Source organism: Halichoerus grypus, chromosome 13, assembly GCF_964656455.1.
Source record: "Halichoerus grypus chromosome 13, mHalGry1.hap1.1, whole genome shotgun sequence".
In the NCBI taxonomy this organism is placed as follows: domain Eukaryota; kingdom Metazoa; phylum Chordata; class Mammalia; order Carnivora; family Phocidae; genus Halichoerus; species Halichoerus grypus.
Window position 1 is genome coordinate 79,678,097 of NC_135724.1, and position 25,284 is coordinate 79,703,380.

The window sequence follows — 25,284 nt, forward strand, 5'->3', positions numbered from 1 at the left end:
TGCCAAGATCTGGGAAGAACATTCCAGGAAGAGGCTCGCAACTTCGAGGGCTCCAAAGTCAGAACGAGTCTGCTGCGTTCGAGGGACATGAATGGAGGCCAGTGTGGCTGGAGTGAAAAGAACAGGGGAGACTGGAAGACAACGAGATCCGGGCTGTGGCCTTGGAGATCCTCTTGAGGATTCTGGATTTATTCTCAGTGCAACAGGAAACCACTGAACTGGTGAAGTTGGTGAAGGATAATGGGACAACGTACATTTTTTGAACATTACTTTGTGACCCGGCCATTCCACTCCTAGGTATTTACCTAAGAGAGATGAAAACATATGTCCGCACAAAGACTTCTCTCTGAATATTCATAGCAGCTTTATTCACAGTCGCCCAAACTGGGGGAACAACCCAAATATCCATCAACAGAACAGTAGAGAACCAAAGTGTGCTACATCCACACACAGGAGTTCTACTCAGCAATAAAAAGGATCAAACTCTTGATGCACATGACGTGGATGAATCTCATGAATATGCTGGGGCCAAGAAGCCAGATGTCCCCACACCCTGCAAAAAAAGAGAGAGAGAATACGTATTGTATGATTCCATTTATATAAATGCATTATAAAGAAAATGCAGGGGCACCTGGGTGGCTCAGTTGGTTAAGTGTCTGCCTTGGGCTCAGGTCATGACCCCGGGGGCTCCCTGCTCAGCCGGGAATCTGCTTCTCCCTCTTCCTCTGCCCCTTCCTACCCCCCGACTTGTCATCTCTCTCGCTCACTCTCTCTCTCTCAAATAAATAAAATCTTAAAAAAAAAAGAAAGAAAGAAAGAAAATGCAAAGTAATCTATAGTCACAGAAAGCAAATCAGTGGTTACCTGGGGCCAGCAGTCAGGGGACAGGGGATCAAAAACAAGAACAGTGGAATGTTCTGTATCTTGATTGAGGTGGGGGTTACATGGGTATATCCATCTGTCAAAGCCCATTGAACTTTTTTTTTTTTAAAGATTTTATTTATTTGTTTGAGAGAGAGAGAGAGCCCACATGAGCAGGGGAGGGACAGAGGGAGAGAGAATCTCGAGCAGACTTCCTGCTGAGCAGGGAGCCTGACACGGGACTTGATTCCAGGACCTGACAACATGAACTGAGCCGAAGGCAGAAGTTTAACCAACTGAGCCACCCAGGTGCCCCTAGTACACTTGAAATAGGTATGTCTTATTAGGTATAAAGGAGGACAGAGAGGACTGGGGATGACTTCCCAGCGTGCCCCTGTCAACATGTGGGCCCATAGCTGATATCAGGACACTGAGGGTGGAGCAGCTTTGGAGGAAAATCCTTCACCCACAGAAGGACCGGACAGTCTCTTGAGATCCTTTCTGCCCCTACAATTCTTGGTATAAAATGGTAAAATCCCTCCCTTCCCAGGCAGGTGTGGAGTGTCAGTCACCGAGAAGAATCCTCACCATTGCCACCTTATGGAGGAGACTGGTAACAGTAAGTTCGGGATTCCAGCTGAGGTCTCACATTCTGCTCTATTGTCCGGTTTTTCCTGAGTGCTTCTCAGCCCCGGCTCAACTCCTTCAACTACACAGTGCCCTTGAGCAGGGGCTGTGCATCAGGAAGTGTCACAGTTTTGTTTTTTTCTTTTAAAGATTTTATTTATTTATTTGACAGAAACACAGCGAGAGAGGGAACACAAGCAGTGGGAGTGGGAGAGGGAGAAGCAGGCTTCCCGCTGAGCAGGGAGCCCGATGCGGGGCTCGATCCCAGGACCCTGGGACCATGACCCGAGTTGAAGGCAGATGCTTAACCAACTGAGCCACCCAGGCTCCCCTCCATCGCGAGTTTTGCTGTCACTGAGAACCCACTGGGCTATAACTTACTACATATTTCTCTGTAAATGACCTGCTTTTTAATTTAATTTAGCCTCATCCTAATTTATAATATTGTATTTATTCAAAAACATCCACATGTCAGTGCACCTGCCCACTGCAAACCTGTGTTGTTCAAGAGTCAACTGTGTTGGTTTTATGGGCTGATTAGGTATTTTTCTAACACACGTGAGTACATAACTATTAAAATAAGGAATCTCTGCATATGTACCATTTACACATTTTCTCATTCTACTTGTGGTACTTGTACCATATCTGGGGTAGATTTCTTCATGGGGTCACCGTAAAGTATTGTGTGCAAGTTGGTGCTCATGAAATATCAGTTATCCATTTATCTGGACACAGCTGGGTGCGAGAGCTCTTTGTCAACACCCAGCAAAAGAACTGACAACAACAGTGAACTTAACCTCTGATACAAGGCTTCCACTCCAGGAACTGATCTTCAGGAAATAACTAAGAATGCACTCCAGGGGTCCCTGGGTGGCTCAGTCGTTTAAGTGTCTGCCTTCAGCTCGGGTCATGATCTCAGGGTCCTGGGATCAAGCCCCACATCGGGCTCCCTGCTCAGTGAGGAGACTGATTCTCCCTCTGCCTCTCCCCCTGCTCATGCTCTCTCTTGCTCTCACTCTCTCTCAAATAGATAAGTAAAATTAAAAAAAAAAAAAAGATGCACGCTAAGATTTTTTTTTTTTTTTTTGGATTATGGACACTCGATTTTAATCTTTTAGTTGACCTGGTTTTTTCTAAATTTCTTCCTACTGTGAACAACTACTGTAAAGAAAACTTCCAGGGGCGCCTGGGTGGCTCAGATGGTTAAGCGTTTGCCTTCAGCTCAGCTCATGGTCTTGGGGTCCTGGGATTGAGCCCCACATCGGGCTCCTGGCTCAGCGGGGAGCCTGCTTCTCCCTCTCTCTCTGCCTCTCCCCCTGCTCATGCTCTCTCTCTCTGTATCTCTGTGTCTCAAATGAATAAATAAAATCTTAAAAAAAAAAAAACTTCCACATCTATATTGTAAGCTCTGGAATTTACTCTTCTAAATCTTTTTTCCCCCTTCATCCCTTCTTTCTTCCCAAAGTCAATCAGTGCACTGTTAAGACATGGTCTCTGCCTTCCTGAAGTCTAGAGTCTAGTAGGAGACAGAGAGCTGCAAACGAGTGCACAGGAACTGTTTAATTATAATTGTCAGGAGTGTCTTCCAGGGTGCTAAAAAAAGATCTTAATAACAGGGGTCCTGCAGGTCAGGGCATGGTTTTCTAAGGAAATGGCTTTTAGGTTGAAATCCCCAAAAATAATGATGCCAACTCCCATTTAAAGCTGCACTGTCCCATAAGGTAGCCACTGACCACATGTGGCTGCTGAGCACTTGAAATGTGGCTGGTCAAACGGAGACGTGTTCTACGTGTAAAATACACACTGGATTTCGCAGACTTCATATAGAAAAAAAAGTAAGAAATTTCTGATACTTTTCATACTGATTAAAAGTTGAAATGAGAGGGGCACCTGGGTGGCTCAGTTGGTTAAGCGACTGCCTTCGGCTCGGGTTGTGATCCTGGAGTCCCGGGATCGAGTCCCACATGGGGCTCCCTGCTCGGCAGGGAGTCTGCTTCTCCCTCTGACCCTCCCCCATCTCATGCTCTCTCTCTCTCATTCTCTCTCTCTCAAATGAATAAATAAAATCTTTAATAAAAAAAAAAAAAGTTGATGGGGCGCCTGGGTGGCTCAGTTGTTAAGCGTCTGCCTTCGGCTCAGGTCATGATCCTAGGGTCCTGGGATCGAGCCCCGCATTGGGCTCCCTGCTCCGCGGGAAGCCTGCTTCTCCCTCTCCCACTCCCCCTGCTTGTGTTCCCTCTCTCGCTGTCTCTCTCTCTGTCAAATAAATAAATCTTTAAAAAAAAAAAAAAAAAGTTGAAATGAGAGGGGTGCCTGGGTGGCTCAGTCGGTTCGGCTTCTGACCCTTGGTTTTGGCTCAGGTCATGATCTCAGGGTCCAGATCTCAGGGCTGTGAGATCCAGCCCCACGTGGGCTGCACACTGCGCTGGGTCTGCTTAATACTCTCTCTCCCTCTGCCCCTCCCCTTGCGCAGTCTCCCTCTCTCAGATTAGTAAGTAAGTAAATAAATAAATAAAATAAAGTTTGAAATGAGAACATTTAGGATATATTGGATTAGATTAAGTATATTAAGATTCATTTTACCTGTTGTTTTCTACCTGTTCATTTATTTATTTATTTATTTTTAAAGATTTTATTTACTCATTTGAGACACAGAGATACAGAGAGAGAGCACATGTAGGGGGAGAGGCAGGGGTAGAGGCAGAGGGAGAGGGAGAAGCAGGCCTCCCACAGAGCAGGGAGCCCGACGCGGGGTTCGATCCCAGGACCCTGGGATCATGACCTGAGCCGAAGGCAGACGCTTAACGACTGAGCCACCCAGGCGCCCCTGTTCATTTATTTAAAAAAAAAGATTTTAGGGGCGCCTGGGTGGCTCAGTTGGTTAAGCAACTGCCTTCGGCTCAGGTCATGATCCTGGAGTCCCGGGATCGAGTCCCGCATCGGGCTCCCTGCTCGGCGGGGAGTCTGCTTCTCCCTCTGACCCTCCTCCCTCTCATGCTCTCTGTCTCTCATTCTCTCTCTCTCAAATAAATAAATAAAATCTTTAAAAAAAAAAAAAATAAATAAAAAAATAAATAAATAAAAAAAAAGATTTTATTTGTTTATTTGAGAGAGAGAGAGAGCACAAGCTGAGGGAAGAGTAGAGGGAGAGGGACAAGCAGGTTCTGCGCTGAGCATGGAGCCTGATGGGGGGCTTGATACCAGGACCCTGAGATCATGACCTGAGCGGAAATCAAGAGTCTGAGGCTTAACTGATTGAGCCACCCAGGCATCCCTCTACCTTTTTAAATGTGGCTATTAAAAAGTCTTAAATTACGTATGTGGCTTGTATTTTGTTTCTAGTGGGTAGGGCTGAGCCAGAGCGCTTATTGATAGCAAGGATCATTCCAAGTGCTAAATGTGTAGTATCTCATTTAATCCTACAATGACTCTGCGATGTGGCTAGTATTCATCTTTCTGCAGAGGTGGAGATCTGAGGTGCAGAGAGTAAATGGCCAGAGATTCACCACCAGCAAGGAGCACAGTGGGGGTTTGAACCTGGGTGGAGTCCCTCTGTCTAACCAAGGTGCACTTAATCTCTACCCCACACTACTGAGCGCAGGCACCGCTGTGCTGGGGCATCCATAGCCATCAGGGCAGAAGGAGCAACACAGAGATATTCCAGGGACTAGATGGGCTTATGTGCATTTGGCCATGGGGTGACCCCACCAGAGGATCTGCTTTCTCGGTGGCTGTTTCCTTACCCTGGGGACTCTGAATTCAGTTTTAGCAGGGCTGTCTGTCTGCCTTGTCAATGCAAGTTAATCTTTAGGAAGCATACTTAATAACGGTCCACTAAGCGCTCTCTAACCCAGCCCTGGATTCCACTAGAAACAAAATGCAAGCCATGTATGTAAGTTACAATTTTCTAGTAACCACATTTAAGAAAAGGTAAAAAGAGGGGCGCCTGGGTGGCTCAGTTGGTTGGGCGTCTGCCTTCAGCTCAAGTCATGATCCCAGGGTCCTGGGATTGAACCCTGCTTCTCTCTCTCCCTCTGTTGCTCCCCCTGCTTGTGCTCTCTCACTCTCCCTGTCAAATAAATAAATAAAATCTTTTTTGAAAATAAAAAAATTAAATTAAATTAAAAAGGTAAAAAGAAACAAGTAAAATTAATGTTTTATCTACTCCAGTATATCTTTTTTTTTTTTTTAAAGATTTTATTTATTTATTTGAGAGAGAGAGAATGAGAGAGACAGCAAATGAGAGGGGGGAGGGTCAGAGGAAGAAGCAGACTCCCTGCCGAGCAGGGAGCCCGATGCGGGACTCGATCCTGGGACTCCAGGATCATGACCTGAGCCGAAGGCAGTCGCTTAACCAACTGAGCCACCCAGGCGCCCTCTACTCCAGTATATCTTAAATGTTACTGTATTAACCTGTAATCAATATAAGAAAATATGGCCTTGCTGACCCTTTTGCCTCCCCATTTTCATTCCCCACCTCATATTTCATGCTGCAAATTCCTTCCAGTCCTTCCAATGCACCATGGCCTCTGTCTTGCCCATAGGCCTTTGCATATGCTGTTCTAGGCAGCTGGGAATGGTGTGAGGCTATTCATTCTTCATATAGGCCTATTTGCTCTTCTGCCTGCTCTTTTGGACTATAACCCCGAAGAAGGCAGGCACCATATCAGTTTTATTCATCATTGTATGTCCAGTCTGAGCACGGCTCTTGGTACAGCACAGGCACTGTTAAATATCTCACCACCGAGTGAATTAATGAGTGACTTCACTACTTCTCTTCTGCGTCTTCAATTGAACCATGAACTTTCTGAGGAAAGGGACTATGGTTTGCTTCGTTCCAAGTGTCGGGCGTAATGCCCACCAGTCATTCAGCAAATATATATTGAGCAACACCTTCTATATGCTGCGCACATAGCAATGGACATGGCTCCTGCCCTCACGTGCTTTTCCTCTAATAGGATGAGGGACATTTATCAAATAATCCTACCACTACATGTAAATTGCAGGAGTAAGAAATGCCTACAAAACAGAGGTACATTAAAGGTGTTGGAAGGGCATGAGATAGCGTGACTGCCTGGCTGGGGAGCCGTCTTGACTCCTTGAGTTTTAATATAGGCAGCCAAAGGTGAGGCTCGTGGTTCTGCCTTCAAAAAAGAGCTTGTCACCGAGATCGAGAAATGGCGGCTTCCAGATGCAGGGTTTTCAGGGCAAGACTGAGCTCTTCTTCCAGGGCATCCCCTAGCCAGTGGCTAAACATGGTGGGGGGGACTGGGGCCAGAACACTTCTGCCCAGTGGGGCTCCTCCAATGAGTTTTTGTTCTGGCGCTTCCTGTTAGGTTATTTATCTTTGTCAGATCTGAGTCCTTGCGGGATCCTGCCTCTTCCCCTTTCTTTCATGGGCGTTACACCCCCACCCCCACCCCCAACCCCCAACTCCATCTCAGCATCTGCTTCCTGGAGGACCTGACTTGACCCAGAGGGTCTTGGGGGCTGGATTCTGGTGGGCAAGGGAACTCAAAGTTATGCTTACAGGGCATTTTTATATAGAATCGACAAACTACCCTTGCCCTTTGCAAAGAGTAGGGAAGGGCTGATAGTCATAGGAGCCTCTATGAGAATTAACTTCGGTAGTAGCTACATAGTATCCGGCACTCAATGAATGGCAGCTGTTACTATTACCTGGTTTCTTTTTTTTCTTTTTTAATTTAATTTTATTATGTTATGTTAATCACCATACATTACATCGTTAGTTTTTGATATAGTGTTCCATGATTCATTGTTTGCGTATAACACCCAGTGCTCCATGCAATACGTGCCTTCCTTAATACCCATCACTGGGCTAGCCCATCCCCCCACCCCCCTCCCCTCTAAAACCCTCAGTTTGTTTCTCAGAGTACATAGTTTCTCATGGTTCGTCTCCCCCTCCCATTTCCCCCCTTTCATTTTTCCCTTCCTACTATCTTTTTTTTTTAAACATAAAATGTATTATTTGTTTCAGAGGTACAGGTCTGTGATTCATCAGTCTTACACAATTCACAGCACTCACCATAGCACATACCCTCCCCAATGTCCATCACCCAGCCACCCCATCCCTCCCACCCCCCTCCCCTCCAGCAACCCTCAGTTTGTTTCCTGAGATTAAGAATTCCTCATATCAGTGAGATCATATGATATATGTCTTTCTCTGATTGACTTATTTTGCTTAGCATAATACCCTCCAGTTCCATCCATGTCATTGCAAATGGCAAGATTTTGGGGTTTTTTTGATGGCTGCATAATAATTCCATTGTATATATATACCACATCTTCTCTATCCATTCATCTGTACCTGGTTTCTACTCATTTCCTCTGGGCTCTGGGGTGGCAGTGGGTGTTTCAGGAAACTATGCCTGGCACTGGGTGTAATCTTGAAGTTTTTCCTTTAATGTCTAAGTTGGGGTCCCCTCTGCTCCATGCAGAGTTTTGGAAAAGTCTCCCTTTAGGGAGGGTAGACATGTGGAAGATTAAGGGATATATAACCACGGAAGTACTGAATCTGGCCCCGAAGTCCGGATTGCAAGCTGCACTGCCATCGGTCCAGAGGACGACTCCAAGAAAGGCCCTCCAAAGGTTCCCTGCTTTGCCTGGTACTGATTTGGGGTCCTCCTGGGAGATGACCTACTGGGAGACAGACAGACAGACGGGTGGACAAATCTGACTCTCCAGTGGATGGACATGTGATGAGTGAGTAACTGATGGATTGTCAGACGCAGGTCAGACTGTGAGATGTCAACACAGGAGATGGATCTGTCAGCCAGACGGTCAGGCATGTGACTTTGAGACGGACTGACCGCAGGGCCTGAAGGCCTGGGAGCCTGACACTTGCCGGCTCGGCCGCGAGGGGGCGCCGACACCCTGTCCGGCGTGGCCCACCGCTGCCTGGGCGCGCGCTCGCGGGCCGGCGGCGGGGCGGGGCTAGCGTGCGCACGGGGCGGGGCCAGCTTGCTCCCGGGGGCGACGGCGGGCGGGGGCGGGGCGCGCGTGCTCGCGGGGGCGGGGCGCGCGCGGTGGCGGCGCGTTCCGTTCCCGGCCGAGGCTCGCGGCGGAAAAGTTGTGGGGCAGAGAGGAGCGGCCCCGGGACGGGCGGAGAGCGGGACGCCGAGCCGGCTCCCGGCGCCCGCGGTCCCGCCATGGACGACCTCGGTGAGTGAGCGGGAGGCCGAGGGAGGAGGCTGCGAGGGGCGCGCGGCCCCGGGCCGGGCGGGCGCGAGCGAGCGGCGGGGGCCGCGGGATCCCGCCCCCGGCGACCCGGGTCCCGGCTCTGCTCGTTGAATACTGGGGTTCCGCGGGGCCGGGATCCCCGGCTGGGCCTGAGTCCCGGGCCAGGCCGGCCTCGCCGCCGTCCTCACAGCCGCCAGCCCCCGCCTCGGGGACGGCCCCACCTCCGGACCCCGGACCTCGGGGACCCACCCCCATCTCCCAGACCAGCCGTAGGGGCCAGCTTGCACCTCAGGGACCCGCCCCGTCCGCCCCAGGGACGGACCCCCCACTGCCTGCACCACATCGCCTCCCCCGCTGTGGGACCCTCCCCTCACAGACGGCTCCCCCACCCCCCACCTCACTGATCGGCCGCCCAACTCGGGGAACAACAGCTGCCGAAACTCGGTTGGTCCCTCATTTCCAGGACCTGCTCCCACCCCTTTAAGGACCTCCGCTTCAGGGATAGCCCCTCCAAGGCCACTCCTTTCATTTCACAAGTTAAAGATGAGCCTCCAATGACCACACCCCCACAAAGACAAGTTTCTCTCTGTCCTTCCCCCCCCCCCCCCCCCCCCCCCCCGGCCCAACCCAGGTCTGGGCACCCTGTTCCATGGGCTGGTCACTCCACCTCTCGACTGCCCTGTCCACTCTGTGGACCAGCCCCTCCCCTTTCCTATCACAGATGAGCCTAATCCTCGAAGAGTAATTTGGGGAGACATGATTCTTCCCCCACTCCCAGAGTCTGGTGCAGTGCCAGGGGAATGAGGTGGGAAGTGGGCCCCAAGGTATGGCCATCTCTGGACTTGCCTGGGCTGGCAGAGTTCCTCCCACCCCCCAGCATCCAGCCTTGCTGGAGGCCACACAGGTAAGGAGGACAGGATGCCCATAACAGAGTTTTACTGTTTTCATGTTATCAGAGCTCCCAAACTACTCTTTTCAGTCCAGTCTTGATCTGGTGTTAGGACAGGGAAAAGTATCTCCTGAAACCTGACACTAAACCCAAGGGGGTTCATGCCAGGGTTCTAGGAATGCCTTCAGTGACCTGAACCCTGGAGTGAGAGGATTCACTCTTCACTCCTCTCTCCCTCCCCTTCATGCCTGTAGCCAGAGGGCCTCTGAGCTAGGGAGGTATTGGGGGGGGGTAGTTTCTTCTCTGTAGGAGCCTTGTCTTCCCTCTCTGGACTGTGGGTGGCTTGTGTGACCACTGATGCTTTCTCTGTCCCAGGCTCTGAGGAGCAGATTCATCAGACAGCTCTGACTGGCCGCCCCCAAGCGCACAGGGCGCTAAGTTAGGACTGGCTATTTGTAGGTGGTGGACTTCCAAGGGGTCAGGGAGGAGGACCGCCAGCTTCCTTTTGCAAAAGATCAGGGCGCCGCCGAGAGATCCTGGTGCTGGGGATGGTGCAGTCCTGCCTGTTTTGCAGAGTGTGCTGGCTGCCAAGCATAGTTCTGCCTTTGGGTCAGCCTTGGCACCCATTTTTCTAACACACTCACGATTGGCATGGCTTGCAGGCAGGTATTTTTTTCACATAAAAAATAAGCTGAGAGGAGACTGGGGGATGTTTTTTGAACCAGGATCTGAAAGTCTTGATGCTTTCCCAGCAGGAACTGAGGAGCAGAGTTACGGTTTCTAAAATGCTGATGTGTTTCTGTTGCTTTTCTACAGTCCCTTCCACACAGTAGTGTTTGAAGGTCTGAGAGAGTTTTGTAGAGTTTGCTCTTGGAGTCCAGAATTCCTGTTCTCTGACAGTCTTCCATTTAGGGCCAGGAAACTGAGTGAATCTCGGGAAAAGAGTATACTGGCAGAGGGGACTGCAGGAATTGAAATTTGCTGTTTATGGAGTGCTTCCCCATACCTCAACTTGTCCCGTCCTCCCTCACAGCAACCCTTTATAAGAGCCCCTTACTTAGGGCCACTGCTCTCATTACTGCCTGCCTTTTACAAATGGAGAAAACGGACTCAGAGAGGTTGATTCACTTGCCGAAGGCTGCACCGCCACGGAATGACCAAACCATGACTAGAAGCCCAGTCCCTGGCTCCTAGATCTGCAGCTCTCGTGTACCAAGAGGTCTTTCTTCCCGAGGAGGGGGTGAGCAGCACGTGAAGGAGGGGTCGCAGGGGGGTGGTGGCTGCCGCCTGTAACTTCCGCCGCCTTCCAGCACAGACTCCCCAGTTGTTCTGGGCTGCCTGACTTCCTTGGCCCAAGCTCCCAGGAGGCCAGCCACGCCTGGCTGCCCCGGAGCCCCCGGGTGGGAGCAGTGGGGCGAGCAGGAAGGGGAGAGGAATTTGCCTCTGTGCTCAGGCCCCATCAGCTGCCTGGTTGGCTGCACCTCAGCTGTTTTCCTTAGTTAGGGTGGACACAAAGGCCAGGCCTCTTGTTTTTATTTTTCTCCTGAGAGTGCTCTCAGCTGTGAGCCTCCTGGTCCCTGAAACAGGGGAGAGTTTATGGTCTGTCCTGTGGCAAGGCTAGAGGCGGCAGAGTCTCTGCTGTGGCTTGGTTTGTTTTTTTTTTTTTTTTGGTCTTAAAAATTGGGGAACTCTTCCCTCCCCAAAGCGGCTAGTGACAGCCTCACTATGTGCTGTTTAATGAGTTACAAATTTATAGCTCTTTGGGCAGAAAAACAGAAACACTGCCCTTCCCTGTGTGTTCTCTCCTCTTTGTGCTGCAGGGTGGTTGCTGGTGGCTTTTCCCATTACTGTTTAGATGCTGGTTTGGCCCAGAGTTCGCTCTGTTGAGTTCTGGCCGGAGTTTCCTGGACAGAGTTCCCACAACACTGAGATGCACTCTTGATTACGGTTTCGGACCCAACTCCTCGCTCTCCCCTCGTTCATGTTCCTAGTGCTCTTGGGGGGGGCTGTGACCACAGCTGCGGTCCAATAAAGGTCACGTGTGCTTGATGGGAGACAGGCATCCGACTCAGCACTTTAGGGGTATGATCACTGCCATTCCGAGAGGGAGGTGTTTTATCTCCGCTTTACACATGGGGAAACGAGCTCTGGGAGGTTCACTGGGGGAAGCTGGGGTTGGAACACAGACTGATCCAATTCCAGATCTAGTGAACTAATCATAATAAGGTTAAGTGCTGGGTGAGGTGGCTAACTGGGGGGTGAGCCATGGGCCTGCTGACTAATTGCTAGTTACCTTCAAAATTTGTGCCCTGGGGGCCATCCCGAATAAACGGCCTCTATGGTAAGGCGTGGGTCCAGTTCAGACCTTGATAGCTTTGCCTTCCCATCTCTTACAGGGGGAACAGCCAGCTGTTGGCAATGCCCAGTTGCTGCTAGAATCTGGACATGTCTTCTTTCAGCTTCTCAGCAGTCTTGACCCTCTGAAAAACAGTGCCTCATTGTCCTTAGGGGGAGTGCTAGGGGGGCAGGGGAGTTGCCTGGGGCATTCCGGGCTACGGAGCCTCCCTGTTTCCATGGAAAGTCCGGACTTTGGGCTTGCCTGTCTGTGGTGCCTCTGTGTGTTAGGCCAGGGTCAGGGCACCCAGCTGCTGGGCCCACGGCAGAGGCAGCCTGGGGAACGATGGTGCGTTCCGCGTCCACGCCGGAGCTTCCCCTGGACTGTATACTAGTGAGGTGCAGAGCTGGGCTCCGAACCCGGTGTGTTTGGTTCTCAGGCAGGTGCGCTCTCTGTTGTGCTAAGCTGTCTGCTGCTCCGTGTGGAGAGGTTCGGGTTGCTGGGGCCATAGCCCTGCCGCTGTGGGTTGGAGGTCTTCCAAGGGAGCCTCGCAGTATTCCCTCCAGCTTCCCCAGTGATGGCCATGCATAGAGAGGCTGGGTGGGTCTTTGGCTGGAGCGCTGCTCAGAAGGCTGGAGTTACTGCAGGGGTACTAAGCAGCGCCTGTGCCCCATATAACTCACCATGCGTGGAGTGTGCTGACCCTCCAAAGCTTCCTCGGGCCTTTACCTTGTTCCAAGGCCAGAGAGTTGAAAAACTCCTCCCACCTCCACCTCACTGCAGCCCTTCCCTGGGTTGTCCTGGTCTCAGTGCTTCATTAATAATAACAAACAGCTGTAGAACTCTTTCCCATAGTTTTTATTGAGCACTTAAACTGTACAGGCACTGTGCTGGCACCTTACACGCATTGTTTCCCTGACTCATGGCGGCGATGGAGGCACAGGTTCTATTATTATTACTACTGTCCATTTTACAGACGACGAAACTGAGGCACAGAGAGGGTTAGCCCCCTTACCCAAATTCTGTTAACTAGTGAGTGGCAGGGCTGGGGAGTGCAGAGTCGGGCTTGTAACCATTTTTACAGCTCTGTTCATGATGCTGGATCGGATCTCGCTTGCCTGTTGGTTTGGTTGTTTTCCATTTCTAGGATGCTAAAAATCTTTTCTGCCCCCTCCCCACAGCCTCCATTCTTCCCCTCCCCACAGTCTCCCCCATCCATCCTCTTCCTGTTCTCTGGGCTTCTTCCCTCTCCTTCGATCTTTCTCGGGATGGGCTGCTGGACACTGGTGGCAGAGGGTCTCCTGCTCAATGCCCTCCCATCCCCCATCCTCCCCCCCTTCAGTCACCTGTTCCCCTTGGGGCAGAGGGTAGTCCTCTGAGGTCCCTCTTCTACGCCCGGTTGGAATCGGAATCAAGCCCTCTATGCCCTTGGCCCATACAGATGTGCTCCTGTCTTCATTCAGGTGTTTGTATGTTGCCACCAGCTGGAGCAGACCCATTTCCAGAGGAGGAAGTCTTTTTTTTTTTTTTTTTTTTTTTTAAATATTTTATTTATTTATTTGACAGAGAGAGAGAGAGAGAGGCAGCTAGAGAGGGAACACAAGCAGGGGGAGTGGGAGAGGGAGAAGCAGGCTCCTGGCCGAGCAGGGAGCCCGATGTGGGGCTCGATCCCAGGACCCTGGGATCATGACCTGAGCCGAAGGCAGACGCTTAACGACTGAGCCACCCAGGCGCCCCTGGAGGAGGAAGTCTTTTAAGGTGGAGAATTGAGAGTGTCCTCTGGGAGGGAGAGAGGGCGAGAGAGAATTAGGGGGGCTGAGTTTTCCCAGAAACCTTGACAAAGCTCCTGATTAAAAGGGTGTCCAGGAATTGTCTCCTCCCCAGGATAAGCCCAGAGCCTTCCCAGCCCCCAGGTCTACTTTGCCTCTTCAGTTGGGGGCCTGTTGGGAGTCACACATCTGGCCTGAAGCCTGCATTCACGTCCCGATAAAGTCTTCCAGCTAACGGATTGATTGCCTAACCAGTGGGACTCAGGGCTGGCCTCTCCAGGGAGGCCTTGGACGCTGGGCCAATGGCAGGCAGAACGTGTGGTTGGCCAGGCCCAGCAGAGCCCCTGGTGGCCAAGTTTTCCCTTAAAGATGGCCTTTTAATGCTTATTTCTTGTGTGATTGTGGTATTGTGGTTTTATGGGTGAATATTATCATTGTTAGGTGCATGTTAAAAGTATTTGGGAGTAAAATGTCATGATGTCTGAAACTCAGTTTGAAATGATACAGTAAAAAAAAGGGGTATATATATATATGGAGAGAGAGAGAGAAAGCCTGCAAACATGTGTGCCTGTTTATACAAAATGGCAAAATGTTAATGACTGAATCTAGGTAGAGGGTATGTGGGTGCTCATTGAAATGCTCTTTCAACTTCTCTGTATGTTTAGACACTTTCATGATCAAAAGTTGGAAAAAAGTAAAACGTGGCTTATTCTAGAGCGGGCTCAGGGTTATTCAGCCAGGAGTGTACATAAGTGTCCACCTGTGACCCTCGGCCTCCTGGGACGCTGCGCCCCCGGTGGAAAGACTGGGTGGGCCGGCAGGAGCCAAGCAGGCCAGGGATGGTCAGGATCTATAACTCTCAGCTCAGGTTGGGGCACACAGCCACAATGACCCACGCAGTAAAAAGGACAGGGCCAGCCAGAGACAGCGAGCTTCCACAGTGCGGAGGCAGCCTCCGGGGTTATTTTGGGTGTGGTGACATTAATCAGACCAGGGTCAAGGCAAGGGAGATGCTGGGCTCTGGGCAGAGTTTGGAGAGGGTTGCCTGGGTGGGATGCGGAGCAAGGCTTTACAAAAGAATAGCCTCTGGGCAGCTGGAGCCTGGGGGAGGGGACGAAATGCCATTTGCCTCACATCATGAACCTCTTATCTGTGGCCAAAAGAACACCACTAGCCTGTGGGCAGCGTGGGCCAGAGTGGCCCCCAGGCTCTTGCTTGCAGCTCAGGTCTGGCCATCCAGCCTTCAGGCTCCCTCTCCTGGAATCCCCACTCCCAGGTCCCTCTTGTCTTGTTTTGTGCTGACTCAAAGCTGGGCCACTTGGGCCTCCCATCTGTTTGGGAGAAATAGCTGGATTCTGGCACCAGTGGCCCCCTTGGCTTTGAGGGCCTGGTGCCTACTAGGAACATTTTGGGCAGCCAGCAGGCTCTTTCTTGTAAGGGGAGCACTTCACGCGAGGGTCTGCTTTGAGACCCACGTCTGTCCGTCGGCCTGCAAGGACACAGAGGCTGGCCGCTTGGTGGGGATCAAGGGATCTTCCTAGTGAGGGCTCAGAGTGGTGTGCCATGGCCTTTCTCTGCCTGTTTGAAACGCAGCATGATGTGTGTTTTATGGGGGGGGGAGGGGCGGTGCTGTGAGGAAGCTGTATGTAATTCTTGGCTGGGACTCAGGTAATTGTTTTAATGAAATGGAATGCAGCTTATTCAGAACTCACTTGGCAGAGACAGCCATGTTCTGTTCTGTTTTCTTGTTGGGGAGAGCAGGGCGCACATTTGCAGCTGTTTGAATAGTAGAGCCCTGGGTGAGCGTGAAGGTGGGCGGAAGGCTCTGGGGAGCTCTTTTCGGTTTAGCTCATGGATCCTCAGGCTGCTTGAGACGCCTCTGGATAGCAGTCTGTGTATCCTTTTGAATAAGCCCTGGAGACCTGGGCCTTGCTCTCGACAAAAAGTCCTGTTGAAAGCAGCCTGTAAAATGGGCCTGCAACCTGCCCTCTGCATCGTTGGGAGTCCGCGGGCGACGAGGGGTGTGGGAGCTCCTGGCACACAGCAGATAGACCCTCCACGGCTGTTCACCCACCCCACACGTCCTTCCACCTCAGCACCTTTTATGAGCCCCCCCCCCATATCCCATCAGCGTAGACCTCACGTGGCCATCAGTGGGTCCCTTTTTCTTCTGGTTCCCTCTCTTTACCCATCTGCCCCTTCTAACTTCTTTGTCACGTCTTTACTTTGCTCCTTTTCTGTTTTTAACACAGCCTGGGCCATTCTTCCACGTTTTTTCTTTTGCTAAGAATGCATCCCACTCTTTAGTGGCCTATTTCCCCCTCCCTCCCTTGAGATCTGCTTGTCCACAGACACACCCCCCCCAGCTTCCTTCCCCACTTCCTTCTCGAATCCCTCTGTGGGGGCCCACCTCTGTGTTATTCCAAAGGCTTCTGCTGGCTCCCTGTTTTGCTCCTAGGTACCTAGGTCAATTTATCTACTTGCGTGATCTCTTTTTTCACTTGTGTGCTGGTGACTCCTAAATTTATATTTCCACCCCTGACGTGGATTCTATTGTCCAGATTCTTCTGGCCTGCACGCCAGCAAAGACCCAGCTCATTTCCTCCTCACTCTCTCTTCGTGGCCTCAGGCATTGTCTGCTCTCTCTGTGATTGTCCCCTCTCTTCTCTTGGCCTATGTGACATCATGGGCCTTTGCTCAACACTTTGAGATTTAGACAACATTTTTGTGTGCTTCATCATTGTTGATATGATTCTGACCACAATTCTTTGGGTTGGGTGCTAGTTTACCCCATTTTGCAGATGAGGAAGCTAAACTGCAGCTCCAGGGACTTAGGGACACACCCAGTGTCACCCAGATCCTGATGCAAGAGCTTGACCTGAGTGTCACCTTAGACCCTCTGGCACCAAACCCATTCTCTTTTTGGTTCTTTTTTTTTTTTTTTTAAAGATTTCATTTATTTATTTGAGAGAGAGAGAATGAGAGAGAGCGAGCACATGAGAGGGGGGAGGGTCAGAGGGAGAAGCAGACTCCCCGCCGAGCAGGGAGCCCGATGCGGGACTCGATCCAGGGACTCCAGGATCATGACCTGAGCCGAAGGCAGTCGCTTAACCAACTGAGCCACCCAGGCGCCCTCTTTTTGATTCTTCATACTGGAACCACAGGTTGGATTTGGCCTGAAGACCCATGTTGCTTGGCCTTCATAGTATTTAAAAATATTCCAAATTACTGTTGGATCCTTAAACAACACGGGTTTCAACTGTGTGGGTCCACTTATATGTGGTTTTTTATTTTTTTTAATTTTTTTTAAAGATTTTTTATTTATCTGAGAGAGAGAATGGGAGACAGAGAGCATGAGAGGGGGAGGATCAGAGGGAGAAGCAGACTCCCCGCTGAGCAGGGAGTCCGATGCGGGACTCGATCCCGGGACTCCAGGATCATGACCTGAGCCGAAGGCAGTTGCTTAACCAACTGAGCCACCCAGGCGCCCCTATATGTGGTTTTTTAAAAAAAATAAATACAGTATAGGGCGCCTGGGTGGCTCAGTCGTTAAGCGTCTGCCTTCGGCTTGGGTCATGATCCCAGGGTCCTGGGATCGAGCCCTGCATCGGGCTCCCTGCTCAGCGGGAAGCCTGCTTCTCCCTCTCCCACTCCCCCAGCTTTTGCTCCCTCTCTCGCTGTCTCTCTCTCTGTCTCTGTCAAATAAATAAATAAAAATCTTAAAAAATAAATAAATAAATACAGTATAGTTTTGTCAATGCATTTTCTGTTCCTTATGATTTCCTTAACGTTTTCTTTTCTCTAGCTTACTCTGTTCTGAGAATATAATATGTAATATACAAAATATGTGCATAAAATATAATATACATACAAAATACGTTTTCATCGACTGTTTATATTATCAGTAAGGCTTCTGGTCAACAGCAAGCTATTAGCCGCTACATTTTGGGGGACTCAAAAGTTATATGTGGATTTTCATAACTTGACTGACAGAAGCCACTTATTAAAATGTTGATATTATTAAAAAAAAGAAGTTGGGAGCGCCTGGGTGGCTCAGTCGTTGGGCGTCTGCCTTCAGCTCAGGTCATGATCCCAGGGTCCTGGGATCGAGCCCCGCATTGGGCTCCCTGCTCGGCAGGAAGCCTGCTTCTCCCTCTCCCACTCCCCCTGCTTGTGTTCCCTCTCTCTGTCAAAATAAATGAAAAAATAAAATAAAATAAGTTATATGTAGATTTTCAACTTCTCAGGGAGTCAGTGCCCTTAACCCCTGTGTTGTTCAACCGTCAACCGTGGTTGCCAACATTTAAAACATTAGGAGTTACCCATATAAATCCGTACGGTGTCTCTTTTGAAGAAATCAGTTGGCTGCCCTGGATGCCCGTCCTCCAAGGCACCACTGGGTTGGCCTCAACAGCTCCAGCCCTCTCGTTGGTCTTCTCCGTTGGCCTGCAGTGGGCCTGCTTGGGGAGGTTCTTAGAATGCTCGCTCTCTGCCCCATGTTTATGGCAAATACACACTTGCTAAATCTAGGGGATTTCTTTTCAAGATTTTCAAGATTTTATTTATTTATTTGTTTGTTTGTTTATTTATTAAAAAAGTAATCTTTACACCCAATGTGGGGCTCGAACTCACAACCCCGAGACCCAAGTGTTGCATACTCCACTGGCTGAGCCAGCCAGGCGTCCCATCTAGGGGCTTTCCTAAGCTTCATTCTCAGTGTTAGATATGACTTCTGACCACTCCAAGCACTTAGCTTCGCCTAGAGTCTGGATCTTTTTTTTTTTTTTTTTTTAAAGATTTATTTATTTATTTATTTAACAGAGAGAGAGAGAGAGAGAGAGAGAGAGAGAGAGAGAGGCAGACACAGAGAAAGCACAAACGGGAAGCAGCAGAGGGAGAAGCAGGCTCTCCGCTGAGCAGGGAGCCTGATACGGGGCTCGATCCCAGGACTCTGAGATCATGACCTGAGCCGAAGGCAGACGCTTATCGACTGAGCCACCCAGGTGCCCCTAGAGTCTGGATCTTGGTCCAAGTTGCCGAAAATTGCCTCCTTCCGTGTCTGTCTCCCCTCCCCCTCCTCCTTTAAGATCTCTGCAACGGCTACCTTGAGGTGGCTTTTTTCTGGTTCAAACCAGCCAACCTCTTGACCCTCCCACTTCAGTATAATGTAAATTGGGCTTCTTTCCTTTTGTCTCCCCCTCTGCCCTGTAGGCCCCTTGAAGACAGGGGTCTTATCTGCCTTTCCAGCTTCCCTAAGTGCCAAGTTCAGCTCGGTTCTCTGCAGTTGCTTAATAAATATTTGATGGTGGTTGATGATTAAGTGGGTTTGAACTGCGGACACCCACCATGATGCCAGACCTCCAGCAAACCTCTTCCTCTGCTGGAGAATCCAAGCAGGCGACTGTCTGGGTTATAGGTTGGTGGGGAGGCCGCATAGTGCTGCGGACAGAACACAGCCTCTGACATCAGCCCTCCTGGGTCTGTATCATTGCTGCCACTTGCTGACTGCATGACCCTGGCAGGTCACCTTGCACCCTTAGCCTCAGTGAAACAGGCACACTTCTAGAAGTGCTTTAAAGTACTCAATAAGGGGGCGGGCACCTGGGTGGCTCAGTCGGTTAAGTGTGACTTTTGCTTTTGGCTCAGGTCATGATCTCGGGGTTGTGAGATTGAGCCCTGTGTCAGGCTCTGTGCTCAGCGGGGAATCTGCTTGAGATTCCCACCCCCCTCAAATAAATCAATCTTAAAAATAAAGTACCCAATAAATGTTGATGGTTGTTATTATCATTCCTGCTTGGAATAATCGAAACACTGCTTGGGGGCCTTGGCTTTCTCTACACTTGATCTTAGCCAAAAGGCCAAGAAGCGATGGCCTTGGCCTTCTCTGTCACCTCTCCACTTGACCAGTCTGCTGCCTGTGTTTGCTGTGGCCTTGGTGGCAAACATTTGTTTATTTTTAATTTTAATTTTTTTTACTTTTCCCCAGTGTTGAATAGTAGTGGGTAAAGAGGACAGGTGGCAAACATTTAGTGCACATGAGCCTGGTTGACCATTCAGCTGAGCCTGAGGGAGGAATCAGACTTGGGTTATCTCCTGGGAGGATGTGGTTTGGGACTCTCCTGGCCCTGTGGGGTAGAGAGTTTGGGGGCGCAACTCTGCAGATGAAATGGTTGTCCCCTAGTGCTGGTGGTATTAAGTTGGGTTTTGGTTGTAAGATGTTGCATTTCCCCAGAGCCTCTTTGGTGGCTTTGAGGAGGAAGTGTCTGGGGAAAGAGGTCACTCAGTGGCTTGGTTTATACCAACTGCTCATCTAACACTAACGTATGAGAGCTGCCACAGAGAGCGGCCCTGGGATCCACTTCCGGTTCAGCACTGGGCTTCTCCCAGAACCCACAGGCCTTCCTCTGGTCAAGGAAGGCTGTGAACGATGCTCCATGACATCTCTAAAGCCTCACGGGATGGGTCTAGGCCACTGAGGCTCCCAGTAGCAGGAAGGAAAGGGAGAGTTTGGTTTTCTGGACCATAAAGTGAGGTTTTTGTCAGTTGAGTGAACCCAGCTAATAGCAAGAAGCTGGCCCAGTGGCTGGGCTGCCCTGCCTGCCTCTGGGATTTTTTAGGGGCAGTGAATCTGTTAGGTCAGCCCTCAACTCCGTGGGGAGGTAGAAGTGGTTCAGAAAGTCCTGGCCAGGCTTTTCCTCGCTCTCTGTTTCCAGGAACATTCCTCTTCCTTAGGTGGAAATGGGAGTGTCCCATAGCCTGCACTTGGTTTCCTCTGGATTTGCCATCCCCCGCCCCTGGACTCCTGGCCTGGCTGACCCAGTAGGGTGGTTTCTCATCACTGCTGAAGTCCAGGACAGCCAAGTCGGCCTGGCTCTTCTGGGGTGGGCTTGAAGGAGAGGCCGTGCCTCAGAGACCCGACGTGGCTACCCTGCTGGGCTTGCTTGGTCACATGTTGCCTGTCTTGGCGCTGTGAGTGATGTGTGGCTTCTTCACCCTTCCTTAGTAGAGTCAGCCTAGCTGCACCCTTGGGGTGAGCTGCTGGGTAGTGGGGTGGCCTCATTTCCTCCCTGCCTCACCAGCTCAGATGGCCTCTTCTGTGTCCTGAACTTTCCAAGAATTTCTGCCCCTTTTCTCTCTTCGGAAGTCAGTACTTGAAGTCTTTGCCTGCCTGAGGCATCCACGCCGGAAACAAGCTGGGGAAAGAAGAGAAGTGTCACCTGGAGGCGGTTGTCACAGCTTCCTGTGGTCACTTGTGGTCATCTGCTTCCAAACATCCTGTTTGCGCCCCGAGAGCAGCAGGAATGCTGACCTGGAGATAGCTGTTCTCTGCCTGACCTCGTTCAGAGGCATGGGGGCCAGGGGCGTCACAGTCCATCTGTCCCCCTGGGACCCTTGGTTTGCTGGTCACTGGCTGTTGATGGTGTTGCTGGTAGCAGCTCCTTTTGGCATCTCTGGCTTGGACGTCATCTCTACTCTGCCCTTCCTCTTCTCCCTTGCTGCTTCTGCCTGTGAGATTTGTCCTCTGAATGTTCTGTTGGGTGTGATGAGTCAGCGCTCCCCTTTCTGTGGTTCTGGACCCATCCAGTCTTCCTTAGACGCCTCCCTACACTGACAGAGCTGGAAGAAGTCTTAGGATATCCCCTACGGGTGCGTGTGTGGGGGGGGTCTCCAGCCCATTACCTTCCTCAGTCAGAGTGACGCACTTCTTATCAGTTTCTATATTGGATTTTTATCAAAGACTGCAATTGCACAAGGAGCTTTGAGGCTTTTTAAAACATTGAAAATAACAGTGTAAAAACATTTGAAAATCACAAGGTTCAATCCACGCCTGTTATAGGTGGGCAAGCCTGAAGCCCTCTGAGGAGAAAGCACTTGCCCAGAACACTCCGTAGTAGAGCAGAACTGTGTTTTTTCCTCTTTCTTACCCTTTTTGAGGAATATGTAGGGTCCTGGTTTTCTTCATTTCTAGAACTACACACTTGCCACAGTGTAGCCTGAAGCTTGTTTTTCTCTAGGGACCTTTCTCTTGTCATTTTGTATCTGATACTGTTACTTTTGTAAAAAGTTTTTATGTCAAAAAGATACATGCTTATTACAAAAATTTTAAACTTTTTTTTTTTTTTTTAAAGATTTTATTTATTTAACAGAGGCAGAGATCGCGAGAGCAGGAACACAAGCAGGGGTAGTGGGCGAGGGAGAAGCAGGCTTCCATTGGAGCAGGGAGCCCGATGCGGGGCTCGATCCCAGGACCCTGGGATCATGACCTGAGCCGAAGGCAGACGCTTAACGACTGAGCCACCCAGGCGCCCTACAAAAATTTTAAAAAGGCATAAGAGAGAAAATGTTTGCCCTTTCCCCAACAGGGGTAACTAGTAATACTGTTAACAGTTTGGTGTGTATCTTTCCCAACCATTTTGTGTACATATATAAATACGTAAGCACCCAGATGATATACATACCCTTCACTGTGTTGTTGTTGTTTTTTTTTTAAATAAAGTGAAACTCATGGGACGCCTGGGTGGCTCAGTCGGTTAAGCGGCTGCCTTCGGCTCAGGTCATGATCCCAGGGTCCTGGGATCGAGTCCCACATCGGGTTCCTTGCTCGGCAGGGAGCCTGCTTCTCCCTCTGCCTGCCTCTCTCCCTGCTCGTGTTCTGTCTCTCTCTCTGACAAATAAATAAATAAAATCTTTAAAAAAAAAAAAGTGAAATTTGCATAACATACAAGTGACCATTTTATTTTATTATTTTTCTAATTAAAGATTTTATTTATATTTTGGAGAGAGAGACAGAGCACAGGTGGGGAAGGGGGGCATGGCAGAGGGAGAGGGAGAAGCAGACTCCTCACTGAGCGTGGAGCCCGATGGGGGGGCTTGACGACCCTGAGATCATGATCAAGAGTTAACCCACTGAGCCACCCAGCTGCCCCTAGAATATTTTCATCACCCCCAGAGGAGTCCCCGTACCCATTCAGCAGTCTTTCCCCCTTGCCACCTCCCCCAACTCCTGGCGATCACTAATCTGCTTTCTGTCTCTATGGATTTCCCTATTCTGGATGTTTCATATAAGTGGAATCTTATGGTATGTGGCCTTTTGTGATTGGCTTCTTTCATTCAGCATACTGTTTTTGAGGTTCATCCATGTTCTAGCATAAATCAATACTTCATTCCTTTTTATGGCTGCATAATATTACATTGTATGGCTGTATACTGCAGTTTGTTTATTCATTTGTCAATGGATGGATGTTTGGGTGGTTTCCACATTTTGGCTGCTGTGAATAGTATTGCTGTGACCATTTGTGTTCAAGTTTTTATTTGCATACCTGTTTTCAGTTTTTTGTTGTTCTTTATGTCTCTTCACTGCTTATAAAGTTTCTTTTTCTATATTGTTGTAAATGCCTAATAAAAGACTAATCATATTCATGTTTTTTTTTTTTTTTGAGGGGAGAGAGAGGGAGAGAATCTTTTGTTTTTGTTTTTTTTTCTGAGAGAGAGTGTGTGAGGGGGGCGGGAGGGGCAGAGGGAGAGAGAATTTTAACAGGCTTCACACCCAGGGCAGAACCCCACACAGGCTCAATCTTATAACCCTGAGATCATGACCTGAGCAGAAATCAAGAGTCAGCCGCTTAACCGACTGAGCCACCCAGGTGCCCCATTTTACTTTTAATATTTAACTGTCTTTTTCCTGATTATCAATGTTATTATACATGTTCATTGTAGAAAATTTGAAAACTGCAAGGGTGCCTGGCTGGCTCAGTCAGTAGAGCATGTGACCCTTGATCTCAGGGTTGTGAATTTGAGCCCCACGTTGGGTGTGGAGCCTATTTAAAAAAAAAAAAGGCTACAGAGATGCAAAGAAAGAAATGATGAAAACTCACAGAGATAATCCGAGAAAACCACAATTAATATTTTAGTGCATTTCTGTAAAATCTTCTCAGCGCATATATATTTACATAATTGAATAATTGCCACCATTACTATAATGTTTACCCTGTGCTAGACGTTGTTCTAAGTGCCTTACTTGCATTATTTCCCCTTCATAACGACCTTACGAAGTATTCTTGTGGATGCCAATGCTGATGCACAGTGAGGGTAAGGGATTTGCCTGAGGGGAACTGTTGGTATGTGGGGGAGCCAGGGTTGGAATCTGGAGGCTGCTTTAGCCCACTGTGTCCCATCCAGGCCCTTTGGTTAGACTTTCTTTCTTTCTTTTTTTTTTAGATTTATTTATTTGAGAGAGAGAGCATGAGCAGGAGGGGCAGAGGGAGAGGGGGAGAGAATCTCAAGCAGACTCCACGCTGAGCTGGGCTCACAACCATGAGATCAGGACCTGAGCCTAAACCAAGAGTCAGAGGCTGAGCCACCCTGCACCCTTAGACTCCATTCTGATTCCTACTCAGTGATGCCACTGAGGGCCACTAGAGAGGTAGGAGGAAAGGAGTCAGGCTGGTGTGCACGTACGTGTGCTTTCCTGCACGTGTGCGTGTGTATCCTGTATATGTGGATCACAGTGTGCTTTGGAGTGTGGTAACTGAGAAAACGATCAACCAGTTGCATGGGGGGAGGGGGGTGGTGTTGAACCCTGACCCCCATCAGATTTGTCAGGGATTGAAAGCCACTGGGGAGTGTGGTGTGAACTGAAATGCCTCCCTCCCTCTGGGGGAGGTTTGTGGACCCAGCAAAAGGAGGGGAGCCTTTCCTGCTCTATGGCCACCCCTCCACCCTTTTGCTGTGGTGAGCAAAGGCCTGGGATCTCTTGTGCTCCTCAGACAAGCGCTTTGTTGGCCCTATGTCTTGGTACTTCTCAGCTCTTGGATTATTTTCTTAGGTCTTCCTCTGGCTTCCTTTTGAAGGGCTTTTTCTCAATTATTGATCTTTCTCAGTTAAAGAATTGAAATCTCCATGCACAATTGTGGATTTGTTTCTTTTTCCTTTCAGTTCTTTTTTTTTTAATTAAGATTTTATTTATTTATTTATTTATTTATTTATTTATTTATCAGGGACAGAGAGAGAGAGCTCACAAACACAAGCAGGGGGAGCAGCAGGCAGAGGGAGAAACAGGCTCCGCACTGATCAAGGACCCTGATTCGGGAGTCAGTCCCAGGACCCTGGGATCATGACCTGAGCTGAAGGCAGATGTTTAACCGACTGAGCCACTGAGACGTCCCCTTTTTCCTTTCCATTCTGTCCATTTTCCCTTCATCTAGTTTGAAGGTCTGTATGCATTTAGGACTGTTACATGTTCATGATGAATTAACCTTTTATCATTATAAAATGTCCTTTTTTATCTCTGGTAGTATTCTTGCTTAGAAGTCTACCTCATCTGATAGTAACAGAACCAATCCAACTTTCTTGGTATTAGTGTGGTATATTTTCTCCATTGTTTTGTGCATAGCAAACTGGTAAGAACTGTTTATCTGTGTCTTTGTAATTAAAGTGTTTCATATAGATAGCATATATGGAATCTTGCATTTTTATCCAGTCGTACAATCTCTACTTTTTATTTTTTTTATTTTTATTATTATTTTTTTTTAATTTTATTTATTTATTTGAGACAGAGAGAATGAGAGAGAAAGAGCACATGAGAGGGGTGAGGGTCATAGGGA

General features: G+C 49.4%; 1 protein-coding gene across 5 annotated transcripts in view; it reads left to right on the forward strand.

Moving 5' to 3' along the window:
• Positions 1-8,506: 8,506 nt before the first annotated feature.
• The window catches only part of PXN (paxillin), a 48,792-nt gene continuing 32,014 nt past the window's right edge, over positions 8,507-25,284 (forward strand). For 2 of the 5 annotated variants that reach the window (XM_078060901.1, XM_078060902.1), the window contains exon 1: positions 8,507-8,670. In XM_078060901.1, the coding sequence (XP_077917027.1) occupies positions 8,658-8,670 (13 nt within the window). In that variant the 5' untranslated portion in view covers positions 8,507-8,657. The remainder of the gene's footprint in view (positions 8,671-25,284) is intronic. The other 3 variants (XM_078060903.1, XM_078060905.1, XM_078060906.1) reach the window with 3 other exon arrangements.